This window comes from Lagopus muta, chromosome 3 (genome assembly GCF_023343835.1).
Source record: "Lagopus muta isolate bLagMut1 chromosome 3, bLagMut1 primary, whole genome shotgun sequence".
Taxonomy (NCBI): Eukaryota; Metazoa; Chordata; class Aves; order Galliformes; family Phasianidae; genus Lagopus; species Lagopus muta.
The window spans coordinates 90,721,448-90,731,392 of record NC_064435.1 but is presented as its reverse complement, the minus strand read 5'-3'; the positions used below and the strand labels follow the sequence as shown (position 1 = coordinate 90,731,392).

Genomic DNA, 9,945 nt, shown 5'->3' with positions numbered 1-9,945 from the left:
ACACTCATCAAACGCTGCAGTCCGTTCGTAATGAACAAAGAAGGGGAATACGGGACACGCGCCACGAGAAAGATTATGCAAGGCTTTGCTTGTGCTGAATGTTTTGAATCGTCACCACACAGATGCAACTGGTGTGGATCGTCATTTCGGGGCCTGCCCAGTGCTCGAGGAACAGCCAATGGTCAACGTTCGGAGCACGGCCCCGCGCTGCTGGCAAGGTCCCTGTCCGCTGATAGCTTGGGGTCGTGGATATGCTTGTGCTTCCACAGGGACTGGCCCCACGTGGGTTCCAGCACGATGTGCTCGTCCTCCTCTCAAGGCAGAAAGTAGCATCATCCCTTATGACTGGGATTGTGTGCTTCTTACTTGCTGGCATTGCTTTGTAACGTGTTGCATTGCACATAACAACGTCAGTAATGGTATGATGTAGCGGGTGATTTCCCTGTGTTGTCAATGCGGTCTCAAGAATTGGAATTCTTAGGCGTTATCTAGGTTGCTGTGTGCTTTTATTTCAGTAGTGGATCGAATGTGAGTTAAACAGGATTTGATGCATCCTCATCGTGTGCTACCAGTGCTCACGTCACTTCTGTACCTTCACAAGTGCTCTGTTCCTGCAACTTTCCCATCCACCTTTAGTGATCGTTCAGAATCGGAATCCATCAGAATATGCAAAAGTGGAAGACCTTTTCCTAACCAGTTACACAGAACGGGACCCTCAGGGATTTGGCTGGGTTGCAGCCAAACGTGTGTTGTTCTTTTCAGTGGGCTGACAGTGTTTCTTGTCATTATGCTGTGTTTGCCTTGCCTCCTTTCTCACGATCGGAGTACTGTCAGTCGAGGGCTCGACTGAGTTACACCCATTATTTTAGTAAGATAATTGGTGTTATTATGTTGTAGTTTGCAAATAAACAGAAAGGGGGGAACTGTGGGAAGACAAGGAGAACCGTTCGGAGCAGCAGCTGTGGAGCGAGCTAAACGGCACGAGAACCGAGGACAGCTGAGGAAGAAGAAAGAGCGGCTGTGAGTGGATGAGCGCCCGCACGAAGGGCTGAAGGGCGTTTGCGGAACGCTCTGTTGGTGCCTCAGGGCGGCTGGGAAAGGTGTAGGGGCGGATGGCAAAGCCAGGAACAGAACAGCCGTGAAGGTACAGAAGTGACGTGAGCACTGGTAGCAGACGCTGAGGATCGGTCACACCTGAGTCCGCGCCTCAGGCGCTGCAGCCTCGGCTCCGGGCAGGGCCGCGTTCGGCCCGCGGCTCCAAAGCACGCGAGCCGTCGCCGGAACGAGAGGCCGCGCCGCGCCGCGCCCTCCCGCCCGCGTCCTCGCGCCAGAGCCGCCTGGGCTGCTCCGATCCGACGCGGGGAAGCCGCGGGGCTCCGCTCCCGCGGGCCGCCACCGGGGCCCGCCCGCCGTCCGCCCGAAGCCCGCCGCGTCCGAGTTCCAGGCGAAGGCGGGAGGAGTCGCAGGAGGGCGGCCAGAAGCCGTCGGCGGTTCCGGCCCGGCGTTTCGGTCCGAGGACGCGGAGCGAGCGAGGAGCGCGGAGCGAGCCCCTTCGCGCCCAGGCGAAGGCCCCGTCGGTCGCGACGCAGCGCCGGGAGGCCCGCGGAACCGCAGAACGGCCCGGCTTGGAAGGCGCCCCGAGGATCGCGGATCTCCGCCGACCTCCCCATGTCACGGCGGAGCGGGCCGCCTCCGAGCCGGCCTCGAACGCCTCCGAGGCCGGACGGGGCCTCTGCCCGCAGCCTCTCCGGGCAGGCAGCCCGTTCCAGCAGCTCGCCGCTCTCCCGCTCGGGAGAGCCCGCTTGCCGCAGGCCCGCTCCCAGAAGGCGTCCCTGCCCGGAGCCCGCTCTGACGGCAGGGCGCGGCAGCCCCTCTGTGACGCGGCCTGAGCTCACAATGGCACGGCGCGCGTCGCAGCGGTGAGCGCCGCCTCGAAGCTCGCCGACCCCCCATTTCCCAGAGAGGCCGACGAGGCTCCGGGCGCTCGCCGAGGAGCTGATCTCGCCGCCGTGCTCTGGAGGATCCGCCGTTCCGTGAGGAGCAGTAGGCAGAGAGAAGCAGGAGGGCAGGGGCGAAGGGCTGAGGAGGAGGGCCGTTTGGCCGGCCGGCCGCCCGCCGCGGTCGTTGACCTGCGGCGAGGGGGGAAGGAAGATGGCGAACTCCCCCTTCTCGAGACCCCGCTCGACTCCGACTGCGGAGAAGATCCGCAAGTCTGGTAAGGCCTTCGGGCCCGGCGGCGCGCGCGTGTTGTCGGGCCGGTGACAGCTCCGAGCGCAGGCGTGGAAGCCCTGCTCCTGAGGGAGGGAGGGAGGGAGGGAGGGAGGCGGGGACGGCTGAGCAGGGCGGGTTGCGGCGCGAAGGCGGCTGCCTTGGCAGCCCGGGGGCCCGAGGAGCGCTCGGGCGGGCGCGACTGCTGGCTTCTGCTCCCGGCCTGGCGCCTGCCTTCCCGGGGATCTGCGAGCAGAAGCCGCCGGCGGAACCGAATGGCTCGGAAGGCTCAGCAGCGCGCCGTTCCTGTGGCGGGAATGGGGCGTGCTGAAGGGTTTGGAGGTGGCCGCCTGGGAGCTTGACGTGTCTTTCCTTTTGTTTTGCAGAGCTCGCTAAGTTTTGGTTCAGCACATCCTATTATCTCGGCCGACAGCTGGCTCTGTACCAGGTGGGACTTGCCTCCTACTCCCTTCCTCCCTCTCGCGGTTGATTCAGCCCCGAGAGCCCGTTTGCCACGGAGCGCAGCTATTCTTGCCCTCCGTGGAAGCAGGACCCGCGCCCCAGAGGGGCACCGCGATGCGAGACGGGGGCCGCAGGCTGGCTCCACCGTCAGCTCTGAAATGCCAGGTGCTCCAGGCCTCATGATGGAAAGAGGGCTGGGCATTTTCTGGGCCTGCGTGCTTCCTTCCTCTGCCGGCAGAGTCAGAGGGATCCTGTGGGGGTGACTGCAAGTTTGGGAGCCCCGCCTGTGTCTTTATGAGCCAGAAGACTGCGCTCTCTGCTTCTTCACGGGGAGGAGGGGCGAGAGGGAAATAGTCTTCCGTCATTCCCTGCACAACTTCTTCTGATCCGCCCTTTCTCCTCTTTCAGGCTGTGAGCATTCCTGAACTGGGTGCTTTCACCCTTGTCAGAGAGCACGTGGTCAACCAGCAGAACAATGTGGTTCTTGTTGAGAGACCCGTGTTTCATCTGGCAAAGGCTCTGGCGCAGGACCACGACCTCCGATACGACTACATAGACGTTGCAGGTAGGAAGAGTGGAGTCTGACAGAGGAGCCTGCCCTGGCACTCTGGTGGGGACAGTGTGACAGACTGCCATTGCAAATGGCAGCAGAGGGTAACAGCACACTCCTTCAGCTGCTTCAGCAGCAGGTTTCATTCCGGTCTCATTGGCTCCGCGTCTCAGCGTCTCCACAGAGACGTACCAATGGTTCCGCCTCACAGTCTCAAAGACTGCACAACAGCAGTGCGTTGCCCGAGGGCCTGGAAGCTGCTGCCTTTGGAGCGTGGCCTGCCCATGGCTCCCCAAGTGCTCACGCTCCTCTCCTCTCGCTTCTCCAGGACACGACGAGTATCAGCAACTTCCTTATGATGAGATAGCCTCGGAAACCGGCATCTCTGAAGGCGCGGCGCGGCTTTGCGTGCAAAGGACCGTCTGCCAGTTCAGCGCCTGCATAGGGAAGAGGCAGAACGTTGCCTTCATTTGGTGGGATGTTGGCATGCTGCTGATCGAAGGGAAGCGTGTCCAGATGAAGTTCTACGAGGACTTCCTGGGGAAGCTCAGTGGGACTGCCGAGGTGCTGCAGGCTCTTCTTGGGGTAGGTCTTGCGTTTTCCCAGCACTACCTCTGACTCTTCTAAACGCCTTCCGGGGACGAGGGGACTGCTTTCTCCTGGCGTGCCATGCTTCTCCAGCCATCCGGGCTCCTGGCGGTGTGCGGGAAAGCGGGCTCTGGAGAGCTCTTCCTGTACGTGAGGTGGCCCGGCTCTGCGCCGGGATACGCGCCCTCAAAAGGCCTCGCTTTTTGTCAAGGGACAAACGGTGCGCGTCACTGCTCAGCCCCAGCTCAGAGCACGGAGCAGAGGCACAGGCACAGCAAGGCTTGCTGAGGCCCGGACCCTTCCCTGTGGCGGCTCTCGTCGTGTTGGGCTGAGAGAGACTGGAGCTGCCAGCCATTGCCAGTGTCCCCACCTCCCATCGTCTGTTTCCGTTCTGATTGCAGATGCCAGAAATGAGCAAGGCGGTCATCTCACGCAATGCCTGCGCGGCTTCCCTAACGGCTTCCGGACACGTTACTGTCTTTCCAATGTGAGTATGCTTGCTCCTGCCACCCGCGCCTGAGTGAGATGGTACTCGCCACGGTACTTTGCGGTGCTGAGAGGCCTGAAAAGCGGGCAGGGAACTCCCCGCTCGCTCTAGTTCAGTTGGGTGGCATTTGGAGGAGCGTGGCGTGGCAAAGTGACGTTTTGCGTCCGTGCCAGAGTCGAAACTGGGGGGGCATTTAGGCCAGTCTTCCTTCTGGTTTTCCCTGGGCTTCTTTTGTCCGGCAAATGAGAGTGGGTATCGCTAAGGACCCAAGGGCTGGAGGAGGAACAGATGGTTGTGCAGACGGGAGCTCGAGCGTGGTGGGCTTCCGCAGAGCTCTGTCTCGTACCGTCGCTGCTGCGCAGTGCCACCCAAAAGAGGTGCGGGCGGGGGGCGTGGAGTTGAGCCTTCAGAGCTGCGAGGACGTTAATCTGCAAGAAACTCGCAGGGCAAGAAGAGAGCGAAAAGGGCTGTTGGGTCTAAGTGGGTGGGGAGCAACCGGTCTGTTCTGAGCGAGAGGGGAATATTTCCTCCTCTGGAGCAGGCAGGGGGATTGGCTGGGAGCTCATCTGCTCTCACAGCAAGGACAGAAGAACACTGGCACGTACCGACGGGCCTCACCTGCCCCTCCAGGCACTGGAGATCCTGGTACGGTTGTCCAGAATGAGCTGCTCTGGGAAGCGTGGCCTTACAGCGTCTCTGCGTTCTGTCTCTGTCGCTCCGCTATTGGGTCACGCTGCGAGGGGAAGCGTTGCCCTTCCTTCAGCCCGCTGCTTCCTCTTCCAGGTACACGCACGAGATCGAACTTGAAACGCCCGACACAGCAAAGGTGGACCTGAAGTACCACGTGAAGACCAGACGTGGGCAAGGCTGGGCAATAGGCAGGAAAGGTGAGGGACCCGTGGGTTGCCATCGGGGCACTCTGTGTTTGCCTTCCTCCTCGTCTGGAGGCGGTTAGAGCTGACCTTACCACAGGGCGCCCGGAAGAGCATGAGACGCTTCCGGTGACTCTTTGTACCGTTATGGGAAAGCCTGAGTGATCCATTGCGAAGAGAGTTCTCAGGGCAGCCCTCCATCACAAGTGGCCACGGGGATCATCCCAGCAGAGGACACTTTCCCAGTGGCCTCCACTCGGCTGCCTGTCCTGCCAGCCCTAGAAATCCCTCCCCTCGCTTCCCTTCGTATTCTCCGATGTCTCAAAAGCAATTCCTCTGGTGTGAGCACGCCCCAGTAGCAAAGCTGTGTGCGTGGGACGTGCATCAAGAGATGAAAGAGCCAGCTCCTCTTGTGCTAAACGAGTCCCCTCCCCACAATGGCTCTTTGAGACCACAGGCAACTGCCAGGGCCTCCCCCACTTCAGCACACAGACCAGATGAAGGCCTCAGGTAGCGTTCCGCAGGGAACAGCGTTGCCCCACAGCCATGAGGAGTCGGACCCAAACCGTGCCAGAAGCACAGCTGTTCTGAAGTTTTCCCCTTTCCTCTTTCTAGGGGACCTTTGCGAGACGCGCCTCCTTCATCGCGCAGCGCTTCCTCCAAAGAGGTTACCGCCACTGACTGGAATGCGGGGCAGAGACCAGGCAGCCGAGGAGAAAGAGCCTCGCACCAGGTGAGACTCCTGGCCAAAGAAATGCGGGCGGTGCCACGCTCTTGCCTCCGTGGGAGCGAAGTTTCTCCCGGATCCAGAGGCTGTATGGATTCAAGCAGCTCTGCATGACCAACGCCCCGTAGCATCCCTTCTGAGCTGGGTAACTAATGGCAAGTGCTCCTCGCGAGAGCGCAGAGACTCTCTTGCTTCCCTTCAGATGGAAGCCAACCGGGCCTTTCTGTTTGCCGAGCCCGGTGCCCAAAGGGACAGGAAACGTCCCGGGAAGGGATGAGGGTGTTCCTTTCCTAGGAGCGTTTGAGCAGGAGTGAGCGTGTTTGCGGGCTGCTGTCAGCGCCGCAGGCTGTTCCCAGGTCTCCAAGGGAAGTGGTAGAGACCAGCTCAGTCATTTGGGGGCTCTTGCAGACTTGTTTTGCTGAGGAGGCTGCTGAAACACGTTCAAGCACGCAACGCAGACCCAACACCTCCTGCCCTCCTGTCAACTCTCCCCACCGTGTCTTTACAGGCAGCTACCGGCCATCCCGAGGAGATCCTTGCCAGAAAAGGAAGAGCAAGCGAAAGTAGTTCCTCTGGTGGGTCCCAGGATGGTGGACTTCTTTGCCATAGCGAGGGAGAAGAAGAGAATGGTACGTGGCACAGACTGCTGCAGCACATTTGTCTTAGTGAACTGTAGAAGAGCATCAGTGACTCTCACAGCGCTCTTTGCTGCGCGTTCACGTGACACCTCGCTTGAAGAGAGATCAGTAGCGAGGGCGTTTGGGAATAAGCTGTTCACTGCCGTTAGCCTCCCGAAAGCCACCCCAGGAGCTGATCTGGGGATGTTCCTGACTGCTTGTCTAGAACTGCCAGCTGCCAGACAGCCTTTAGCCCTTTAGTGGTTGTTTATTTTCCTGGCTGTTGCAGAAGGGCTCTTCAGTGGAGTCCGCAGGAGCCTGGCAGCAGACCAGAAAGGTGGGAGGTAGAGGGTGAAATGGAGTCAGGAGGGGAAAGCCCTCAGCCTCCACAGAGACTAACGTTGCCTGTTTTTGCATTTAGGCCGACCTCGAAGCAAAGGCTCTAGAGACCAAGAAAGGAAAGGTGGTGAAGGGACAGAATGTGAGGAAGGAGGAGGAGAAGGGGAAGAACGTGAGGAAGGAGGGGGAGGCGAAAAAGGTGAAGGAGGTGAAGCCGGTGAAGCCAGTGAAGCCAGTGAAGCAGGTGAAGCAGGTGAAGCCGGTGAAGCCGGTGAAGCAGGTGAAGCCGGTGAAGCCTGTGAAGCCAGTGAAGCTGGAGAAGGAGGTGAAGCCGGTGAAGCCGGTGAAGGAGGTGAAGCAGGATAAGAAGGTGCAGGAGAAGAAACTTCCAAAAGTGACGCAGAAAAAGCAGCAGCAAAAGTTGCAAGGGAAGAAAGCAGAAAAAGGCAAGCAGCAAAAGTCGCAAGAGAAGGACACGGAAGCTGAACCGGAAGAAGTGGAGCTGCCAGCGGCCCAGGTACTTTGCATCCCTGCAAGAAAGCAGCAGCACTTTCCCATCCAGGGGAGCTGAGACTGCATGGTGCCTCTGGCACGCGGGCCAGAGCAGTAGTGTTGGTGCAGCAGCGCTGGGTGGGGGACTGCTGCCTTTTGTGAGCAAGAGGACCCAACAGGGCGCTGTAACAAAGCCCTGGTCACGCTGAGACATGGCCTCAAGAGCGTGCTGAGGTCCCTCTCCTGATTCTTTTCCTGCCCCACTGCAGCTCCCACTGGAACGGTCTTGCGGGGAGCCGCATGCTGGGAAGCAGCACCACAGCGCTGAGTGTCTTTTCCTATGCAGGAAACCTCTGTCACCGAGGAAGAATACTCAATCTCTCTGTCTGGGAGCGAGACAGAGCGTTCCAGCTCCACCCCCAGCCTGAGGGAGAGGATGATGGGGAAGCAGGAAGAGGCCGAGGAAGAGCCGCGTGCAGTCTTCTGGGACAGCGCTGCTTTGCCTAAACGGTAAGCGTGCACCAACTGCGCCCGAGGCCAGGGGCAGGGGGGTGGTGAGTCACCTGTGCTGTGCATCAGGGAAGCCAGCTTTTGAGTCGTGGTGCCGCACGCAGCGCCCTGAGAGCTCTGAGGCCGTGGATACGGTCGTGGTTCGGGCCCGATGCCACGAGCCTCTCTGGAGCCCAAGCAGCCCACGCGTGGAAGTCGTCCTGCGTCAGAGTGGCTGTGGGGCCAAGTGGGGCCACGCGTGGAACAGACTGGGTGAAGAAAGAGGCAGGGGCGTCACGGCTGAAGAGTGAGACGGATTTTGTGCTCGCTGTTGCAGGAAGCTTTCTTCAAGGACAGATGAGGCCCTGCGGGAGGTGGTGAAGCTCATTGTGGGGCAGGTGTCCCGTGAGCAGCAGGGCCGGAGAGACGCAGAGAAGGATCTGCAGGACCGGCTCCAGAGGTAAAGCTCTCCAGACAGGCAGCTTGCTCTCCCACACTGCCCTTCTCCCACCCCCTGCAGCACCAGGGCAAAAGAGGGGCCTTTCCTGGACGCGGGCTCTCGGCACGGCCACCTGCAGCAGTGGTGGCAGGCACCAAGCTTGGGAGCCCCAGCCAGAGGCCGGTCTCCCTGTGCTCACACTCCCTCCCGCTCTGTGCCTACAGTGAGCTTGCAGTGCTGTGGTGGAGTCGGCCATCCACACACGCACCTGGCCTCCTCCATCTGCCAGGAGCGGAGCACAGACCTGCACCCCCTGCTGGACCAAAGCCAGAGAAGGCGTCACGCAGAGTGGTAAGTGGGCTCCCGTAAGCAGCGTGTCACAGCTAGCCGTAGCAAGCCAAGGGAAGACCCTCTTGGGCCTGTGGGATGGAGAGCGGCTGGCGGTGGAGCTGGAGACCTCCGCACAGACACGCAGCCAGCAGGCGCTGGGGACGAAGGTTCCCAGTGCAGCTCAGGCAGCTGCAGGCGGAAGGGTCTGAGGTGTCGGCCAGTGTCTGGCGGCCCTCCGTTCTCCAACCGGAGTCCCTCCCTCTCCTCCCAGGATACAGAGCCCCGAGCACCTCGCTCTCACAGCCTGTATCTGCCCGGGCCGAAGTCTCAGCCACCGCCTGACTCAGTGCCTGGTCAGCCAGCCCCACAGCAGGCTACCCCAGATCGGGACTGGCCACAAGGGCTGCAGTTACATCACAGGGACCAGGAGCCTGCTCTCTCTAGACCTGCATTAGCAGAACCACTCTCTCGTACTGCAGAGAGACTTGCAGCGTTGCGCTGCGTGTCTCTGCGCTCACAAAACTACTGAGCTTTACACTGAACTCCTCAGGTCCGGAGAGTCGTGGTCAGGCACGTCGACGAGGACCACGAGAGATCCAGCAGCAGTGAGATTCTGGAGCCAGACATCCACTAAGTGTCACCCAACAGCTCAACGAGGACCACCTTTCACTGTTGGCGACGCTCACGGTGACACTGTTAAAGGCGTCGCCACTTTCCATATTACCCTTTCCCTATACCCAATAAACCCCAACCCCATCCCCAAACACCGTGGGTCCTTCCTTGGTCGCCGTGAAACGCGCGCTTTACAGAGGGGGCCTTGTAAAGCCAGGTGCTCCCCTCCCCAGGGTTCCCGGGCCTGCATTGGCAGGGCTACCCGGAGCTGCACGGGCACCACAGTGTGCTGCGAGGGTGCTGAAATCTAACCAGTGTGGCTGTGCAATCTGCACGCTGACAGCTTTGCCCCCGGCTGCTTTGGCTGGCTTGAGGGCGGCCCCTTCCACATCCAGCCCCTTGCCATTGCTGGCAGGTCCACGGCTGAAGCCAGGAATGCCTGTGCTCAAAAGGTGCCATGCTCAGCCAGTGGGGCTTTCTGAGCCCAGGCTTAACGGCTCAACAGCTCTAAGTCAGTTCTGAGACAGCATCCTGTCAATCCTCTTTGGGCTGCTCTTTCCCGTCTTGCGTGTGTTTTCCAGTAACTCAGACAAAAATCTCATCTTCCTCCCGCTACGGACGTATTTTAAAACACGCTTTTTGATACCTGTCTCCCACAGTACGGGCCCCCTTCAACTCCAGGTGAGCTTTGCCCACGTGAATATTTCTCCTACAGAGGCGAACGGCGTGTCTG

The 9,945-nt window shown here is 60.2% G+C and overlaps 2 protein-coding genes across 2 annotated transcripts in view; both read left to right on the top strand.

Annotated features, from left to right (window-relative positions):
* The window catches only part of LOC125690590 (golgin subfamily A member 6-like protein 6), a 38,622-nt gene that overhangs the window by 27,891 nt on the left and 786 nt on the right, over positions 1-9,945 (top strand). The window lies entirely within an intron of this gene.
* On the top strand, positions 1,608-9,382 carry LOC125690585 (coiled-coil domain-containing protein 81-like). The gene is made up of 13 exons (XM_048939072.1): positions 1,608-2,215; positions 2,595-2,656; positions 3,079-3,235; positions 3,549-3,805; positions 4,210-4,295; positions 5,079-5,182; positions 5,783-5,900; positions 6,403-6,523; positions 6,933-7,367; positions 7,689-7,852; positions 8,169-8,291; positions 8,495-8,621; positions 9,151-9,382. The coding sequence occupies exons 1-13, from the start codon at positions 2,152-2,154 to the stop codon at positions 9,232-9,234; spliced, it is 1,902 nt and encodes a 633-aa protein (XP_048795029.1). The 5' UTR covers positions 1,608-2,151; the 3' UTR covers positions 9,235-9,382.